The sequence below is a fragment of the Hemicordylus capensis genome, chromosome 13, assembly GCF_027244095.1.
Source record: "Hemicordylus capensis ecotype Gifberg chromosome 13, rHemCap1.1.pri, whole genome shotgun sequence".
Taxonomy (NCBI): domain Eukaryota; kingdom Metazoa; phylum Chordata; class Lepidosauria; order Squamata; family Cordylidae; genus Hemicordylus; species Hemicordylus capensis.
The window spans coordinates 4,437,913-4,458,291 of record NC_069669.1 but is presented as its reverse complement, the minus strand read 5'-3'; the positions used below and the strand labels follow the sequence as shown (position 1 = coordinate 4,458,291).

Genomic DNA, 20,379 nt, shown 5'->3' with positions numbered 1-20,379 from the left:
GTGCTCTCCTTTATCGCACGAAGGGGCCGTTCATCTGAACACACACACCCCGCCCCACATGATAAAAGGATGTGCCAGGAGAACACCAGGATGTACACAGAAGGCACCCGACAAATACGCCCCTTCCTAACTGCATGGGCCAGGAAGGTATCGTCCAAACCGGTCCAGTGTCCAGCAATGGCCAGCCGCCAGGAAGTCTGCAAAAAGCACAGGAAGGCAGTTCCCCTGTGGTTTGCCCCCAGCACTTGGCACCGTATTCCGGGACACACTGCTACTGCCCATGGAGGCTCCATTCTTAAGGACTGTGATTTATAGCTGTCAGTCAGTACACCTAAGGAGGGCTAAATGCGTTTCAGCTGTTATGCAGGCATGTACAGGAGCCCTGTGGGTCCAGATTAGAAGTCGGTCTACTCCAGCAGGCAACCAGATGCCCCCAAGAAAGCAGCTGCGCTCAAGTCTTGGTGCTCTCAAATGAGCAAGAGGCCCAGGAAACGGAGGAATGGGTGTGGGGCTTGATTTCTAGGAGCAGAGAGAGAGGGGCACGCCAGGGTGGGAAGCAGTGTCCCCTCTAATTTTTGTCACCTGTGTGCGAAATGGGTGGCAATATCGAGGCAGTGTGTGCACATGTGCATTCAGAGAGGGGCCTTCCCAAGTCACCCTGAGTGGGATCTAAAATTAACAGAGCGGACGTAACAAAAACTTGTGCGTGCAGGCACATGCGCACTAGAGGCAACAGTGGTGGCTGGCAAGGCCACCCTCTGCTCTGGAAGGTTCTCTCTTTCCTCCCTGGTGCCTCCTTGGGAGGAGGAGGAAAAGGCACTCTGCACTTGCTTAGGAGCCCTGCCAAAATGCTGGTGTGCCCCAGCATTTAGCCTTGGTGTTGGTGAAGCCAACACAGTCCTGAACCAGCAGAAGGCAACCTCCCTCAGGTTAAACCAGAGGGGGCACCAGGGGGGGGGATTAGGGGGGAGTACAGAAGGTGCATAGTGCTTTTAGGGGTGGGCGAGCTGTGTCCCACATATTAGATTTCTCAAATAGAAAAGGGGGGGGGCGGTGGAAGACAAACTACTTTTGGGGGGGTGCACCCCCCCCGGCGCCACCTTTGGGTTAAACGCAAGAAGCCTGTTAAGGAGCGCAGAATCCCGGTCAGGGATGACTTCTTTCTGGGGGCGCTCCGCCCGTGCTCAGAGGCACCACCTCCCAGGTGCAGCCCGGCCCTGGCAAGCCAGCCAGGCAGGGCCCCGATCCTGCCTCCCGGTGCGCGCATGTGACCGCCGCCCGCCCCGGCCCGGCGCGCCCAGAGCTTTGATGTGGCACAATAGAAAGCGAAAGTCTGCTCCGAGATGGCGTAGACGCGTCTTTTATGAGAAATGCGGGGCGGGGCGCAGAAGGCCCCACCTCTATAAAAGCCACCGGAGGCGGCGATCAGGATCAGAGACGAGCGCCCGGCGCCCCAGCAGCAGCCCCGGCACGCAGCCCCAGCAGGCCCGCGCGGCGCCCATCGGCGTGACCTCGCGGCGGCCCAAGCAAAGGATGCAGTTACGAACCACCGGGAGGGCCGGGCGCAGGAAGGTGGCAGTGGCGGCGGCGGCGGCCCACCATCGGTCCCTCTTGCCAAGGAGTCCCGCCAAGCCGCGCAGTTAGAACGAGCCCCAGGTAAACGCCTCCTCCTCCTCCTCCTCCTCCTCCGCGCGCCTCCAGACCCGGATTAAGCGCACCCTCCCCCCGCCCACCCGCCGTCCGGGTGAAACTCGCTCCGGAGCCGTCTCGGGACCCAGAGTGAGTTGCTGTTTCGGAAGGGAGCCGCTTCCACGCTCTCGGTCAACAAAGGCGGTGTGCGGCCGCAGGAGCGCAGTTGGGATCTTGCCTTGGCAATGGGTCCGGGCTCAGCGGGTGCTGCGGGAACCGAAGTTCCTCCCAAGTTTCGGACGGGCGCGCGCTCTCTTCTGGGGAGGGGGCTGCTTCTGCACGCTTTTCGGAGGGGAGTCACTGTGTGCGGAAGGAGGGGGCCTTGGCTGCCCCCCAACCCCCAGCCCTTTAGACGGGAATCGCCCCCCTCCGTCCCCACCCGTAGACACTCGAGCCGGTGTCAGATTTCCTCCTCCTATGACTGGTGTGGCGGAGGAGGAGGAGGGTTTTTCGAGTTGGGGCATTTTGGCTGCGGCTCTGTGACATGTGGAGAATTCCGAGTAACACAGAACTCTTTACCTAGGAAAGGCGGCGGTGAAACCTGAGAACTTGGCGGGGCGGGCTTGGTAGCCAGCCCAGAGTTCACGTCTGTTTGACTTGCTGCTCTGAATGGTGGGATTCTCGCCCTGGAGGCAGTCGGCCTTGGCTTCAGGGCTGCCCGGGGTCAGGCAAGGACAGTTGTCGGGTGTCCAACAGTGCAGCTGGTGAGGGCGACCTCAGGCGAGGCGAGGAGGGCCTGCTGGTTCTTTGCCCCGTCTGAGTTCAGCCCCCGGGGCCCTCATCCTCAAGCAGCCGCTGGCTTGTTGAGCTGGCGAGGAGGAGGGAGTGGGTCCTCCTGGCTCTTAAGTGGCTCTGGGGGGGAGCCGACTCATGGGCCCTGCAGCACTTCGGACTGCTTCTTCATCACTTCCCAACACTCTGCAGACGATCTGCTGACACAGATCCCATGACACACCGTCACGGATCCCAGCCTTTTGCCTAGGCTTCCTCTCTTGCGTTTTCTGCTGGAAAACCACTGGGCCCCCCGTCTCTGGTGCTGGGGGCTCCAGCGAGATTGGTTTCCGAGAAGACATGAGAGATTCTCGGTGACTTGCCAGCACATAGCTATAAACTGACTATGGGGATAAATCCTCAGACCTATTCTTGCCTCCATCTTTAAAAAATATCTATCTATCTATCTATCTATCTATCTATCTATCTATCTATCTATCTATCTATCATATTTTTATACTGCCTGATAGATACAGCTCTAGACGTAGAGATATATGATTGATATATCAGTCATAGGGATCCATTTCAATGGGACCACGTAATGTGTGACTCTTAAAAAAGAGAGATGGGGAGAGCTCTGAAGAAGATGCTTGTGGGGTGGGTGGGACACAGAGGCTGGTTTATCTGCACTTTGGTGAGATGGTTGCCTAAGGATCCCATAAGATGGGGGGAGGGAGTTAAAGAGGAGGGAGCTTTTTCTCCAAGGGAGAGCTCTAGGATTACTCAGGAACTTGGCAAGGTTGCCAGCAGCACGTTTTTTGCTTTGAACAAAGGAACTTATTCAGTGTGACCATTCTGGGAATTTTAATCCCAAATTGTAGAAACTTTATCCTTTTGGAGACCCATTTCCTATGGGATTCCTATGGGCAGATGGGCTTCTCCAAAGGCCAGGCAGGATCCACCAAAACGCCCCCCCCCCATGCAAGCCCCATTAACATGGATGGGTGCTGCCCCAGCCCCATATATTTTTCTAGAGCCTTGTATTAATCATCCGGAAAGCTTATAGTCTGAGAAAAGTAAACCTTGCCTGTTTCTCAAATGGAAAGGGTGAAGAGGCTGGCCCCCCTTCTTTGAGGAAGGGAAGGGCAAAGGAACCGAGGAGAAGTTCCTCTCACCTGTGTTCCTCCTGGACAGAGAGCAGGCTTGGAAATCCATCCCTGCACTTCAAGCGCCCTGAGGGTGACGGTGCTATTGAGTTGAATCAACTGATGGGAAAGGAGCACCTTCTGAATCAGCTCTTCCCATCAATGGCGCTCTGATGCGTTCTGTGGCGAAGAGAAGGAAACCCACTAGCAAGCACATGCTTCAATGAGCTGCACCAGTAGGTGGCTGTTCTCAGAGTATTTTGCTCCTTTTTTCTAAAAAAGAGAGAGAGAGATGAGTGAACTTGTCTAAACAGAGGGGTCGTTTTGCTGAGGGCAGGTTAGCCAAATCTTGCCCAAGGGGTTCCGCATTTGTCGGACCTTGGTCCTAAAATTGGCTTGCAAAACCTTTTTCGCCGGCCCATGGACCCGGTCTTTCCAGTGGTGGCAACAAGATCACATAAACTGCTCTCCCCCTGGGCTGATCAAAGAGGTTCTCTCTCTTCCTGTGTTGTAGATGTTTGTTTTTAAAGGCTTATTTTAATTCTAGTGACATGAATTGAAGTGGGGCATACGCGAAATAATTATTAGAGAGAGTGCTGCCTTTGATTTGCACCTGGCCAATTTAACCAAGTTTCTTCTCTTTGGATTGTAGGAAAGACCTAGGCCGGCAGCTCTTCCCTGGTCCTGGACGCTATGGAAGATCACCCTGGCTAGTCTAGTCTGTAGGATGGTAACACATAGTAGTGTGACGCCTGAGAATGCGATCACAAGAGAGCTGAGGTGTCGACGTGAGCCTCCTGTGAGAGATCCTACGCAGCCCCGGATTCCCCACGGCCCTGGCCGGGCCAACACCGTGCAATCACCCCGGGACACCCACTTTCATACCTTTCGTTCGCAGGCAGACTTCAGCAGCATCATCCGTACCAGCACTTTGCTGGACACGTGCGGTTTTTACTGGGGACCTCTGTCCGTCACTGCCGCTCATGAGAAGCTCAAAGGAGAGCCGGAGGGAACCTTCCTCATCCGCGACAGCCGACAGAAGAACTGCTTCTTTACCATCAGCGTTAAGACTGCCACGGAGCCCACCAGCATCCGGGTCATCTTCCAGGCAGGCCATTTCAGCCTGGATGGCAGCAAGGAGACCTTTGACTGTCTCTTCAAGCTGCTGGAGCATTATGTTAGCTCCCCAAGAAAGGTACTGGTCACCCCGCTACGCAAGGAGCGGATGCGGTCCTTGCAGGAACTCTGCCGCAAAAACATTGTGGAGACAGTTGGGAGAGACAACCTAAGCCAGATCCCGCTCAATCCGGTCTTAAAGGATTACCTGAAATCTTTTCCTTTTAAGTTGTGAACACTCCGCATTACGTTGGTGTGCAGGAACGGGAGAAGGTGTGCACGGAATCCCAGCCAGGGGAGTTCTATAACAGTGTACAGCCCCAGACACCAGGTGGAAAAGATGGGTTTTTGCTGGAGGATTTTGGTCAGTGGGGATTGGCTGCTTTGGAGCATGATGGGGTGCATGGCGATTTGTTGTGCGAAGTTGCCTTGGGGTGCGCACGCACGGAATTTGGTGGACAGCAAGAAATCCAGAAAGAAATCTGATCCCAGGATTTGTATAAACTTTATAGAGACAATGAGCAAACTCATCTTTGTAGCAGTTCTACTGTATTTGGGGGTGGAGTGCAAAAACTTCAGTTCTCATGTTTACACAATGGAAAAACTGTTTGCACAAATTGAGGCTCTCCTCCGAGACCTCGATAGTATTCTTTCTGCTAGGCAGAATATTTTGTTATTTTATATCTATTTTTTAAACAAGGTGATAATAAACCTTAATGTAATTTTTTTTAACAAAACCCCATCAAAAATGACTTTTCTGGTCTTTCATCTTCTGGCTTCCCGTTTGAGCACTGGAGTCCTGATCTTCGTTATTCTACAAGACGAGGTTTCCTGATCTTGTGTCCTTGACTGTTGTTGGAATACAACTCCCAATATGGCTGTAGGAGTTCTCAAACTTGGGCCCCACAATGGCTGAGGGGATGATGGGAGTTGTAGTCCAACCACATTTGGGCTCTCAAGGTTGGGAACCCCTGCCATAAGAGAACATAAGCATGGTGGTACCTCTCTGGTGTAAACTTCAGTTATCTAGTTTCCACAGACTTCATTTATATTTATTTATTTTTATTTTTCATGTATATCCCACCCTTCCTCCAATGAGCCTATGGTTATGTCTATCCTCGCAACAACCCTGTGAGGTAGGTTAGGCTGAGAGATACATGACTGGGCCAGAATCACCCAGTGAGTTTCATGGCTGAATGGGGATTTGAACTCAGGTCTCCCCAGACCTAGTCCAACACTCTAACCACTACACCACACTGGCTCTTGTCAGTATCTCATCTCTTATATCATCTTTTTTACTCACTGAGGCAGCTCATAATATCATGAAGGAAGAGCTACACATCTTGAAATAGATTCTAAAAAACAGATTCTATTTCAACTCTTAAAAAAGCAGCACAAGCCACCCGCTTTCCAACAATTCCCAAATGCTTGGTGTAATGGAAAGCAGGGGGCAAGGCCTTAGTGAAGATTAAACTAGACATGGCCACTTGGGTCTTGCCCCTCACGGGGGCCACTATAGAAAAGGCCCTGCACATGATAGATGAGGCAGACTGAGCTTCCACAAATGATGCAGCTCTGAGTAGGACCTCATGAATTAATCAAAGGCCACAGAGCAAGGTCTGTGAAGATGGTTCTTAGACTTGGTCCCTAGATATTATTTGGCCATTGTGGCTGGGGATGATGGGAGTTGTAGTCCCACAACATCTGGGAACCCAAGGTTGAGAACCTCTGGGTTAGAAGTTATGCTGGATCTAGGCCATGTACATAGGAACATAGGAAGCTGCCTTTTACAGAGTCAGACCTGTACAAGCTAGCTCAGTATGGTTGGGTCACAGAAACAAGCTGCAAATTCCACAGGCTAGGAACATAGGAAGCTGCCTTCTACTGAGTCAGATCTTTGGTCCATCTAGTATTGCCTGTATAGGCTGGAGGCAGCTTCTCCCGCGTTACAGGCATGAGCAATGTTCCTTCTTAAGGCGTGCACACATGCGTGCGCTCACCATTTTTAAAACGTCCGCTCAGTTAATTTTCAATCCTGCTCAGGTTGAATCAGGAAGGCCCCACTCTGAATGTACATGATACTGCTGCACAGAACAAAACTCACTCCACACAGAGATGAAAAAAAGTAGAGGGACCAATGGCCAGGAGTCCCTCCCAGCCCTGTCTTGGAGATGCTGCCAGGGAGGGAACTTGGAACCTTCTGCATGCAAGCAGGTAGGTGTTCTTCCACTGAGCTATTCCCCATCCCCTCAGGGGAAGATCTTCCTGTGCTCTCACACATGTAGTCTCCCATTCAGATGCAACCAGAGCAGACCCTGCTTAGCTAAGGTGACAAGTCATGCTTGCTGCCACAAGACCAGCTCTCCTCATATAGCAGCTGAGGCTGGGAAGCAGCATTATATCTAAGGCCAGCTGGTGCGTTCTTGGCAGATGAAAGATTCTCACTGGGGGAATGCAGCTTCGCCTCTAGCCGCTCCAGCTCGCCACAACCACCAGACAAATCCAGCAGACACTCACCATCCTTCTGGGCATGCAAACAGACACTCACCTGGGTGCCTCTGGGCAGTCAGAAGCACGCCTTCATCTCCTGGTTATGTAGCTTCTGAAGGGATCTGGTGGGACGCAAGATGCTGGACTAGATAAGCCTTGGGCCTGATCCAGCAAGGCTCGTCTTACGTTCTTTGTTGTTGTTGTGTGTGGGTTCCTTGAATCTCCCCTGAAGTTCTTGTACCCAGCAAGCACAAAACTGGCTTTTAAATCAATCCTGTTCCAATACCTGTTCCATCCCTCACCAACCACAAGGGTTCCGTTCCTGGAAAACCTCGCGGATGGCAAATCACGGTTGACAAGCAATAGGAATGCATTGAAAACAGGGGGTTAGGGGAATCACGGTCATGCAAAGACCTAAACATACCGTAAAAATATAGAAAAAAATCACCCCCTGATCCCTGGAAATGACCCCCTGACCTCTGGAAATCACCCCCAACCCCCCCAAATCACCTCCGGAAATGACCCACTGACTTCCGGAAATCCCCCAAAATAGCCCCCCCCCCCCATTTCCAAAAAATCTTGCCAAACTGCAGATACTCAAGTCGCAGTTGGCGAGACCGATCACAATTCCGCATTAGCGGATACTCAGATCCACAAGTGGGAAACCCGTGATTGGTGAGGAATGACTGTATTATGCTCAGTACATGGGCAATCTGTCTTTGGTGGACGTACAGACCTGTGGACACATCCAGTTATTCACACATGATGTTCGACACACACACACAGCAGTACACTTCCTTTCTGTACCCTGCATTGGTGGTGACCTGTGCCCAGCGTCACTTTTAAAATCAACAAATTTTAAAAATATCATTCATTCACACACAAAATATCATTCATTCACACAAAAAAGCATGTACTTATGTACAGTCTTCTGTACACTTGTGCAATGTCGTTGAATAGTGCTGCCATTCTGACCATCCGGCTCTCTTCCACTTCTCCACCTCTGCCAAACAAAAATCGAAATTACTTGGGAAACACATGCACCACACACACACACACACTCACTCACTCACTCACTCATTCACACGAGATCATTCAAAACAGACATATGCAAATATGCGGCATGTGCAACATTTCTATTAGGAAAGCACCCAGGTTAATTTCATTTTGGCAAAGAAGCGGCACAGCTCTGTCCCACGGCAACCCCAAAGCAGCTGCCAATCGCAAGTTATTATATAAGGAGGCTATATAGGAGCCACCTAGCCTCGCTTTTAAACCCAGCCCTTTGCCAGCATTAAAAGCTCAAGTGAGCCCTTAACTCTGGTTCCGGGATTGTGGGTTTGCTGAGGCTGTGTTTAGGCACCCAGTGATGGGCGCCTAGAGCACCCGTCTCCAGGGGAAAAATCCCAATGCATCGTGCATGCCGTGCATTGTGGGATATCCGGAGGCCAGGACACATCCCCCCCCCCCGCCATGCTCCCAGCAACAGGCAGCACTCATTTGTGGGGGGAAGGTGAGTTTAACCAGCCTTCCCCATCCATCCAGCGCTCTGCCCGCTGCCCTGCCCACTCTTGTGAACAACCTCAGGGAGTTAACTGTTATAACACTAATAACACCTCTGCAGCTCAGGTTACTATGGTTCAAGGCTACAAACAATTCCAAGGAACACACATCTCTCTCTCTCTCTCTCTCTGAAGTTTTTGGAGACACACACTGGCGCATTCCACCAGTAATTAAACTGCTCCTTTTCTTGTTTCAGAACCTGTCAAGAACTTGCAACATCCTCAGGCTGCCTCTGTGATCACTTCCACAGTAGCCCGAAAAGTGTCCATTCTGCATCTCTGTAGCGCTTCTTTACAAGGAAGATAGTTGCTGACTCTGCAGCCGGAGATTTCAGGCCTTCCTCACCAATTTGTCCTTTGGCTTGTTGCGTCTCCAGGGCCAATTCCAAGCCATTTTCCGCTTCTCTGCACAAGCAGCCACCAGCCCCGCATGCAGCCCTCAGCTCTGCAGATTTTGCAGCCGAAAGGGAACAAGAAAGAGAGAAGGGAAAACGAAGAATTTCTGCATGTCTTCTGGACTGCTATGTGCAACGGCTGCCTACATATAGTGCCTAGATAGAGTCAATAGAAGCAGAGTCAATAAAAGCCTTTGGCTAGTCATATAATTCGTTCCATAATACACGACTATTATTATGTTATGAAGACTGAAAGAGACCCGTGTTCATGGTAATGTCCGACTTCTTGCTCTTTCTCGCTCTCGTCCATTTCTTTGGAAGAAACAACCTCGCCCCTGTTAGAGCCCAGCTGCCTGAGCAAAGAGGCACCTTTCAAAGTGGTGATATTATTTAGCAGGGGGAGAGCAACTGGCCCTATCCGCCCCCAGCCGCACAGTACTACCAGTGACTGTGGCTGCGTCTGTCTTATGTTTCTTTTTAGATGGTGAGCCCTTTGCGGACAGGGAGCCCTCTTGTTTGTTTGTTATTCCTCTACATCAACCGCTTTGGAAACGTTTGTTGAAACGCTGTATATAAATATTTGTTGGTGGCGGTGGTGGGCCACTGTGGGAAACTGGGTGCCGGCAGGGGTGTGGGGACAATGGAGCAAGGGGCGGGGGGTGACCGTCCCTCTGCCGCCAGGGTCTGGAGGGGCCACCAAGGCACTGCCTTGCCCTCCACCATGCACCCTCTAGCCCTCTCCTCCCCAGCTAGTGTTTCATTGTAAGGCGGGCAGGCCAAGAGGCCGGGGAGGGAGCCCAGACAGTCAGCATTTCAATGAAACACTAGCTGGGGAGGATGGGAGAAGGTCTGAGCAGACCCTCTCCAGGGCAGTAGCCACGCCCCTGTGGTCTGATGTCACACGCAGGGGGCGTGGCCGATACCAGGGATGAGGCCAGGCAGCCCGATTCGGGGGTAGCTGCCCAGATATCACCCCTCTATGTCTGTTCATGGGAAGACCATACAGCCGGAGACAACGGGATCGTGGTCCCCGTGGTGGACTCTTCACTCGCCTGCGTTTGGCAAGACCCACCGCTGGTCGCTCGGCGTGAGCAAAGTGTGGGGCCATGTGCCCGGCGAAGACTGAATGGGATGCCCCACCACTCTCTTTCAAAGAGAAGGCAATAGCCGCTGAGCAGACCCCCATTCTAAGAGGAGAATCCGTCAGGGAAGGAATCCTCCCTTCCGCAAGAGAGAACCGTGCAGCACTCCTTGAGAGTCATCAGTGCATCTTCTAACCCATGTGGAATTCGGCTGGCAAGGACTCTGGGAAAGGAGCGCATCAGAACGGGAGATGTGTAATCTCAGCACCTGGAGGGAAGCATCCCGTTCTCCAACTAGTCAGTCCTGGAGCTCTACTCAACACATCCCACTCAAGTTTCTGTGCCTTTGCTAGGCGTCAACATTGCTAGGAGGGCGGGCCATGCTGAGAGAGGGATCCAACGCAAGATCCAACTTTGACTCTGATGAACCAGAGTTGTCAGCGTTGCTAAGGCAACCGAGGTTGTGCCTTATTCCCAGATATTGTCGACTAGTCGAGTCGGTGTTGATGCCTGGCGCCCACAGGGCCCTGTGGTTTTCTTTGGTAGAATACAGGAAGGGTTAACCATTGCCATCTCAGTATGAGATGATGCCTTTCAGCACCTTCCTAGATCGCTGCTGCCCGATACAGGAGTTTCCTGGCATCCAAGCCCACAGGTGACCCAGGTGGCTGCCAGGGGCAGCAGAATCTGAGGGGCTACCGGGCCAGCTCATAGGAACACTTTCACAAGGGAATAGAATCATCCCCTCTGGAAATGTTATCCTCATGTATACGCCTTTTCCATGTAAGTGAAGAGGGACTTTGTGCTTTCTTGAGAAAGGAAATGCAAATTGCATGCACGCACACACAGACACACTCTGTTCACAGGGCAGTTCTCCACAAAAGCCGCACGGAAATAAATGGGATCATGGCCAGTGTTTACACCCAACAACCATTTCCCCTGCATAGCTAATTAGAAAAGGCAAAATGACTGGTGGAATTGAGCTCAAAGTGACCTCCAGGACAAGGCCGGGGGTGTGTGCGGCTTCCATCCTGCTCCTCTGCAAAATGTTCAGACGCATCCAGATGAGAGCTCAGTAAACAGACACCTCAGCTACCCAGAGGTCCATCCATGCTTTGACTCATCTGCCCTCACAGCGACCTGAGCCATCTGAATCCAGTCTTGAGATGGGTGTTTTCCAAGCCAGGGCTGCTCCTGTCCATTGTTGGAGTCCAGTCCTGAAGCAGGCAGAAGCTCTGAAGGCCAGGCTCCTCAGAGGGATGCCAGATTGGCCCATCCAGAGGTGCCATCCTGCCTGCCAATGGCAAGGGATAGTGCTATGCCCCCTTGCGCCTGAAGGCAGTGCTGAGGCCTCCACCCAGATGGTTGTGGATAGCTTCCTAGGCTAGGCCCCGGCAAGATTTAAGAACATCTGAAGAGCCCTGCTGGATCAGACCAAAGGGGGTCCACCTGGTCCAGCGTTCTGCTTCCCCACAGTGGCCCACCAGATGCCTCATGGAAGTCCACAGGCCGGGCAAGCAGGTGATGGCCTCCTCTTGTTCATACTCAGAGATATATGGCCTCTGAATGTGGGGGCTGCATTTAGTTGCTGACCAATCTATCTTACACGGATGTCTCCAATCCTATTATAAAACCATTTAAGCAACAACTCCCATCCTCCCTTCTCTCAGATTCTAATACTGACATCACCTTTCATGTTGCACAATTTTGCTCCAGAACCTGCTCTATTAGGAAACAGATGGTCAGATTCATCACTTACATTCCTAAGAAACATGCTGGGTTGTTTTTTTTTAATCTGATTGTGTAACAAATTAATGATTAATGTAATTTGACAGTAACAGTCCTTATACCTCTGTATTTGGTTGGTTGTTGGGTCTGTTGCTGTTTTCTGGTCCCGGACTGTAGTAATACACTTACTTACTTACTTACAGCTCCCATCATCACCAGCCGGGTGATGATGGGAGTTGTAGTCCAACAACAGCTGGGGACCCGTGTTTGAGAAGCGTCTAATCTAAGCTAATTACAGCCTGTTCAAATGACCTGTTTAAGAGCCTTATTCTGATGCCACGGCCCTTGAATGGCATTCTGACTGTTCAAGTCAATTAAAACGGCTTTTATTTGATCACAAGAACCCCTGCAATCTCTTTGGCAGCTTTTTTAAGGCTGACATCCATATTCAAGTCCTGTTCAGACTTTACGTTGTCTGTGCATACAGGTGTCTGTGCACATGCGCATGCTTTGGTGTGAATGAGTGCGCATGTGCCAGGCTCGAAGTGAACCTGGATCCAAGCCCCTTCAAATTCAGGATACAGATAGGAAGAGTCCTGATGAATGTGGATTAAGCATAATATACGAACAACGGTACCTGCGTGCAGATCTGTACCTGTGTACAGAGACTGTACTTGTGTTGAGCGTCATGTGTGAATAGGGCCTTAGTGATCCTAGAAGCTGGAGATGGGGATGGAGTGGATGGGAAAGGCTGGTTTGGATCTCCAGCTTTTCAGTCCCACTTTCGACATTTCCCACACTCCTTCGCCGTTGGTCCGGGCCAGGCTGGTGGAGGGGCCTTGCTTTCCCAATGTAGGAATGAGAAAGGGGCAGGAGGAGAAAAATGACACAGCACCAACAAATCAAAACTGAATTGCGTGGGGGGGGGGCTTGGTGGATTTCCAAACATGCGGATGAGTTTGCATAAATTCATTTATTCAGTTGCCTGACATGTTGTGAGCATGAGATGTTCTTCTTCAGAGGCAACTGAAATAATTCACATTGCTCAAAACATGCAGCCATTGGTAGACCTGTCCTCCGTGGATTTTGTCCCTAAGGGCAGACAATCTCGAGCTAGATGGACCGGGCATTTCTCTCTCCCTGTTTTTTTGTATTGCAGCCAAGAAAGCAGACCTTATTCAGCGCCTTCTTGCTGCACAAGAACTTCATAACTTTGGGTGCCAAGGAAGGCAGAAATGCACAAATTCTTATCTCTGTGATAAAGAAGCCACTTCCTTCCTTGGGAGTACACTTAATAGAAATGCCCTTTTCCTCCTCCACTCCAGGCCAACCCCCACAAATTAGCTCAATTGCCAGATGGAGCACTCAACACCAATAGGGATGCAGTTTCTCAGCCCGGGCAGCAACAGCCCTTTGGGTTACAGGGCCAGCTACATCAGAACTTGTCAGAAGTTCGAGAGCGAAAGCAAGGGAGGGGCCACCACTAATCTTAATGAGCCCTCTAATGGATTGTCTGGCCTTCATGGAGCTCTCGAGTTAGCAAGTGAAGGATAAATCTGCCTTACTGGCTACCTGCAGCATACAGAATATGTTCCACTTCTTATTCGGTGGTCAAAACCAGGGGTTTTGGAGAAGTGGACGTTTCTCTTGCAATTCACTGTGCAAATATTCACTTTTTCTCCTGTTAGGAACAGCACTGCTGGATCAGGCCCAAGGCCTATCTAGTCCAGCATCTTGTTCCACCACAGTGGCCACAGCGGCCCACCAGATGCCCCTGAGAAGCCCACAGAGATGAAGGCCTGCCCTTTCTCCTGCGGTTGCTCCCCTACAACTGGTATTTAAGGCATCTTGAATCTGAGGCTGGAGGTGGCCTATAGCCCTCAGACTAGTAGCCATTGATAGTGTCTTCCATGCATTGGCCTAAGGCCCACTTAAAGCCATCCAAATTGGTGGCCATCACCACATAGTGTGTGTGTGTGTGTATGTGTGTGTGTGTGTGTGTGTGTCTTTGGTGGTTCCCCCTTCCCCCACTGGTCTCCTCCATGTTGTTTTGGACCATTTCTGGGCCATTCTGGGCCTTTCTGCAGTGGCAGCAGGCATTTTGGAGGCCAATGAGGATGCACCCTGGCCATATGTATGGCCATGTCATTACCCAGGCCACACAAATGGCCAGAGCGCAAGTGCAGTGGCCTCTAAAATGGCCACCGCCACCTCAGAAAGGGCCAAAATGCCCCCCAAAATGGCCTGAGGGAGACCATCGGTGGGAGGAGGAACCACCGGAGTCCCTGCATGGCCGCCAACAGAACCCCCTGAAGGCCTTGGAAGAACTAAGTCTACCATTTTAAAAAACAAAAAAACATGTTGCTGGCACCCCTAAACTGGACCAGAGCTGGCTCGAATTTGAGCCAAGCTGGGCCCCTTGTTTGTGGTGCCAAACCAAACTTTCCTGGTTTGGTTCGATTCCAGTTCAGACTCAAACCGAACGGGGGAAACCTGGAGCTTGGGCCCTCAGGCAGCCGTGGAATCCTTTGCTGTATTTAGCATAAGTGTGAAGAACAGCTTTGGTATGGCTGCTACCTTTCCCCCCCTGTTGAGTAGGAATTCAACAGATAAAGCTTTTCCTGGCAGGGAGGTGCCGGGCAAAGATGGCAAAAAGATGAACTGTTGAATGCCTGCACAGACTCCTCTCTGCGGGGGGAGAGGGGAAGAAATGAGTATCAACCCTAGTTTTGGAGAAGGCCAGGATATTTAAAAAAGAAAAAGGAGTTCAACAGTCCATCCATTGCCCACCTCGGTCAAACCCAAACCGTTGCTGTTTCACCTCACAAGAGCTACCGAGTGAGAAACTGAGTTTCCTTTGATTGTTACAACCTGTGGTCTTCGTCATCCTGTTATGACTGAGGTCATTTACAAGAACTGAGCCTCTGGTTCCTGTGCGTAGTGATGCTATTTTTTAAATAGCTAGTTATGAGAGGGAGCGGGGCGGACAGAAGTAGCAGCAGCACACTGGCTGCCGTATCTCTCCATCAGTACCCATCAGCAAGTAGTCAATCCTCTCTCAGGCAATAATTCACCCTCATCTAGTACCTGCTGGGTTCTGCTTGCTTGCAGCAATGGAAAGCCTCAGCCTATATGTTAAGCACACTTGTCACCAGTCATGCACTGATGCAGTCTCCGGACTTGCATCTGTCTTCCTTCGTGCTGGCAGCCAGAGCTTCAGTAACACCCTTTCTTTCAAATTAATTGGGTGGTTTTTTTGGGGGGGGGGGATCTTGCTGCTTGGAAGTTTAATGGGGTTGCTGTTGAGTTGGTCCACCACAGAATGCCAGGCCTCAGCAAGGGTTAAGCTCTACGCCAGTGGTTCCCAACTTGTGGTCCTGCAAATGTTGCTGAACTAAAACTCCCATCATTCCTAGCTACAATTTATTGTAGCAACATCTGGAGGAACCCAGGTTGGGAATCACTGCTCTAAGCGATCAGGTTCTTGGTTGGGGGCAGTCCAGCTATAGCCCAGTCACCCTTAATGGCTGGATATCTCTCTCCAGCCTTTGGGGTGCCACTGCCATCAGAGTTTGGGGGAGAAGAGGAAGGGGGAAGGAAGAGACAGTTTTAAATTCATTTCATAACAACAATTGATAAAGCAAAATAGAACAGTAAGACAGCAAAAAAGTAAACGATTGACCATAGAGCTAATGTACTTTACAAATACGAATACAACAAATATTTATATACCGCTTTTCAACAAAAGTCCCCAAAGCAGTTAACATAGATAGATAGAAAGATAGATAGATAGATAGGATATAAAATGGCTCCCTGTCCCTAAAAGGCTCACAATCTAAAAAAGAAACATAAGATAAACACCAGCAACAGCCACTGGAGGGATGCTGTGCTGGGGATGGATAGGGCCAGTTGCTCTCCCCCTGCTAAATAAAGAGAATCACCACTTTGAAAAAGTGCCTCTTGCTCAGTTAGCAGGGGTACTTTAACCAACTCTTGGCAAATCTTACAAACTATAAAACAGAATTTTGTAACATTTAAATAAATTAAATCATTCTGGCCGTACATTAAATATTGAAGGTAAAATAAATCTGAATGGCCTTGAAATTTAACATTTAAAAAAAGGGGGGGGATAAAATGGGAACAGATATCCTTATTAAAAATAAAAAGGCAGTACAGGAGGACATGAGCTGTTGTTTCAATGGCTCCTGCACCACAAGAGCAGAGCCAGGCTGCATGTGGAATTTCCTTGAATTTTCCTTCTAATATTGCTGTAGGAAGCGCATTAAAACACATTAGAATAAAAGCTCCTTTAAATCTAGATACCATTATTTGATTTAGATATCTTGGGGGCTTTGAAATGGAGGGTTGATAGGAGAGACAGACTGAATTTGGGAGAGAGAGACAAGTAATGTGTGTTCCATTGGACTTAGCGAGCGTTCAGATGGAATTAGCTACAACCAGGATGGAGCTGCAGAATAGTAGCATTGGTACATAGTGTAGAAGTAGCAATTGTGCTATCTGTTTCAGGAGTCAGCTTGCAGATTTGCAAACAAACAGCTATTCCAAGACACCAGACTTCCTTCCAGTCTTTTTTTTTTTTTAAAATCCTAAAGGAACAGACTCTGAAAATATCACATCCTTGGGATTTCTCAGTGAAATAATTACGTATTTGAAAGCAATGGAGTGACTAAAGTCACTGTGGAAGGAAGCAGACAGCTTGTGTATGTATCTCTGTGTGTGTGTGTGTGTGAGAGAGAGAGAGAGAGAACCTGAGAACAATCCTGCTCTATTGCAAACACAATCCATCCGATTCTGCCACCAGCATTAGAATTTAGATTTTCCAGGTGCTTTGCCAGCACCGGAAAGGGTGCCATCTCTTCAAAATATGCATTCTTCTCCTCTGCTGTATGCATATCACCGACAACAAGCATCCCCATAAAAAGGGAACAATTTTTTTTAATGTATTTTAAATGCTGCAATTAAGAAAACATCTGTTGTCCCCTGTGAATGAACAGCTCAGTCTCTTTCAGACATTGAGATGCTGGATAAAACAGTGAGTGCCAGCTGGACTCCCTGAAGCCCTTGGGTAATCTCTTTGCCTGAAAGCTGCAGCTGGGAAAGAGAAACTTTGGGAATGGAAGGGAGAGGAGAGAGCAGATGGGTGGACTCACACCTTCTCCTTCTCGACTTTCAATTTCCCAGGCTCTGCAGTTCAATGCACACATTCTGCCTCTCATCTCGTCAAAGCACCAAGCCCAGAAACAATTTACTTTTACATTCAATTCACTTTAGCATACTGTTAAAGCCATGCTGTTGGCTGTTGCAAACAGAGGAAGTGGCCCTTTGGCACGGCTTGGTCATTGGTTGGGACAATTGCTGGTATTGGGAGACTCAAGTTCCAGCCACCTGAAATACAAGTCACCTGCCAAGGTGGGGGACAAAACCAGAGCAGGACCTTTTATTGCTGCCGTTCTGCCATTAGCTGGAAGCAGACCTATAGCCATGGTTCACACAGCACTTCATATGAAGCTATATTACCCAACAAAGCCTGTCCCTGGCCCAAGATCCTTCCAATACTTACTCACAAGACAGTTCCACAGAGCAATGCTTCCTCCTCTGTAGGCTCTGCTGCTCCTTTGATTGCTTCCTGCTTAGCACAGATGGGAATTAGTTATACATTGACACTTAGTCAGCTTCCATTCTCCATGTGGTGGGATTTAATTACTGGTTTCCTTTCATTCATATTTTTCTTTCTTTCATTCATTCATAGTGAAATAGTGCCGCGTTGCTGTAAAATAAAGAACCAAAGGGCACAGTAATTAGATTTTTTCCACCTCCATGCCACAGGGAACAGAAGTGAACTAATTAAGGGGCAATTCTGGAACAATTCACCATTAAATTCCTCAGCTGCACTGAACAGGAAGGAAGCAATAGAAGTTTAGACCTCCAGATTAATCTACTGCGATGTGTTAAGTGTAGGACTGCCTTCAAATACTGTCTGGAAGATACAGGTAGTTCCAAATTATAGCCACAACTAGACTGCTAACTGCAGCCAGGCATTGGGAGCACTTTTCTTTCATGCTCTTGGACTGGTTTTTATCTGCTTGCTCTGTTTCTCCTGTTTTACTTTGCTTTTACTCTTAATTTTGAGAACTGACCTGGAAGCACTGATGTGCTGAAGGGTGGAACACAAAAATGCACGACGTCCATCAATAAATGGAGCAAAGCCGGCAAGCAGGAAGCTTTTAATTCAAGGAGTTGTCCTAGGAATATCTGGTAGGCCACTGTATGAAACAGGATGCTGGACCAGATAGGCCTTGGGCCTGAGCTAGCAGGGCTGTTCTTATGTCCTTTTTTTCTAACACTTTTGCTTGGTTATGCATGGATAGATGGGGGCTACAACTGTGTTCGTTTGCAAACGAAATAAATCTCCCGTAAATCAGGTCTGAAATATCAGGGGACAACAACACAGCAAGCACTGGAATGCAACCATCTGGCAATGCCAGAGTGTGGATTCTTCCCCAAAAGCAAATTAAAGCGTTTATGTTAGGGGAAAACATTTATGTTAAAACAACCTCTCTTGACTAGTTTGTGAACTCCCTCCCATAGTGCCTCTTCAACCTGTACTTTTGCAGATGAACAGATTTGGTCATCTGTTCATGCCCAGTGAACAGCCAGAAGACCTTCCCCATTGTTGTGGAGGGAACACTACCTGGTTAAGATTGGGTTCACAGCCGCAACCCACCCCTGCAGCAGTGGTGGACCTATTAGGATGGTCCATCCAAAAAGGCTGCTGGACTCAATAGGATTTCAAAAGGCCTCGGAGGATTTTGACGTTGGTGCGGCCTCAGTAGGATTCCAGATGGTGGAGCTTGGTGGCAGTTGCTCCTCAGAATGGAAGCTGTTATATGGAGTACCTCAGGCCTCCATTCTGTCACTAATGCTTTTCAATATCTACATGAAACTGCTGGGTGAGGTCATCAGGAGATTTGGTGCTGGGTGTTATCAGTATGCTGATGACACCCAAATCTATTTCTCCTTTTCATCTTCAGGAAATGGCACTCATTCTTGAAATGCTTGCCTACAGGCAGTAATGGGCTGGATGAGGGATAAGAAATTGAAGCTGAATCCAAGCAAGATGGAGGTGCTCATTGTGGGGGCTCAGAATCTGAGGGGTGAGTTAGATCTTCCTGTGCTGGATGGGGTTAAACTCCCCCAGAAGGAGCAGGTGCGCAGCTTGGGAGTACTCCTGAACCCAGGCCTCTTCCTGGTATATCAGGTAGAGACCATGGCCAGGAGTGCTTTCTATCAGCTTCGGCTGATTCAACAGCTGTGCCCATTCCTTGAAGAGGATGACCTCAAAACAGTGGTGCATCATTGCAATGCGCTCTACTGGGGCTGCCTTTGTACGTAGTTCGGAAACTTCAGTTAGTTCAAAATGCGGCAGCCAGACTGGTCTCTGGGACAACCCAGAGAGACCATATTATGCCTGTCCTGAAACAGTTACATTGGCTGACAATATGTTTCCGGGCAAAATACAAAGTGCTGGTTATTACCTTTAAAGCCCTGAACCGCTTAGGTTCAAGTTATCTTAGAGAGCGTCTTCTTCTGCATGATCCCCACCGCACGTTAAGGTCATCTGAGGAGGTCTGTCTCCAGTTACCACCAGTTCATCTGGTGGTGACTCAGAGGCGGGCCTTCTCTGTAGCTGCTCCTGGGCTGTGGAATGCACTCCCGGCAGAAATCCGTAATTTGAGTTCATGACTGTCTTTCAGGAGAGCAGGATAGTTCTGATTTTAATTGTTAACTGGTTTTAATTGTTTTTTTCCTGTTGTAAAGCACCCTGAGCCATTTTGGAAGGGCAGAATATAAATCAAATAAATAAATAAGCCCCAGTGCGCCCCCTTCCCAAGGAAATGTACTCTCTGTAAAGTCTTTCCTGAACCTTTCCATAGCTCAGAGAAGGAAAAATATGACTCAGTACTTGGATATTTTAGAATATGCATGTGCGCATGCGCACACATACACATACAACCCACCCAAAATTAAGCCATCCATACCGTCCCACTTCCTGCTCCATTAGGTAACTTCTGTTTATATTGGCTAATATTGGAAACTCACTGTTGGTGGGAGGAAGTGGTTCCTGAAGAGCAACAAAAGGGAACAGATGATCAGACCAAGCTGTTACGCAATTTCTTGGTAACACCGCATATGAGCCAGTTGCCATCAACCAGTGTTCTTCCAGTTTTATTCTGCCATAAAAGAAATAAAAGAGATAAAAGCATAATGGAAAGAAGCCTGTCATTTAACACACACACGCCTTCCACCCTTTGGGGGAAAATAGGAGCAATTCAGAGGCAATTCCACACTAATCTGCAAAACTGTGTAAAAAGTAGCACATTCAACTAATGTAAGTGGCAGAATAGTTCATGCAAAACTTGGTTTCTGTAGGTGAACTGGG

The 20,379-nt window shown here is 49.3% G+C and overlaps 1 protein-coding gene across 2 annotated transcripts; it reads left to right on the top strand.

The window, feature by feature from the left end:
• Positions 1-1,445: 1,445 nt before the first annotated feature.
• Positions 1,446-5,398, top strand: SOCS1 (suppressor of cytokine signaling 1). Of its 2 annotated transcripts, none has more exons than XM_053276522.1 (2): positions 1,446-1,656; positions 4,198-5,398. In XM_053276522.1, exon 2 carries the CDS (start codon positions 4,273-4,275, stop codon positions 4,894-4,896), a length of 624 nt encoding a protein of 207 aa, XP_053132497.1. In that variant the 5' UTR covers positions 1,446-1,656; positions 4,198-4,272; the 3' UTR covers positions 4,897-5,398. The 2 variants fall into 2 exon arrangements, with proteins under 2 accessions (XP_053132497.1, XP_053132500.1); XM_053276525.1 differs by lacking the exon at positions 1,446-1,656 and adding an exon at positions 3,082-3,781.
• Positions 5,399-20,379: the final 14,981 nt, after the last annotated feature.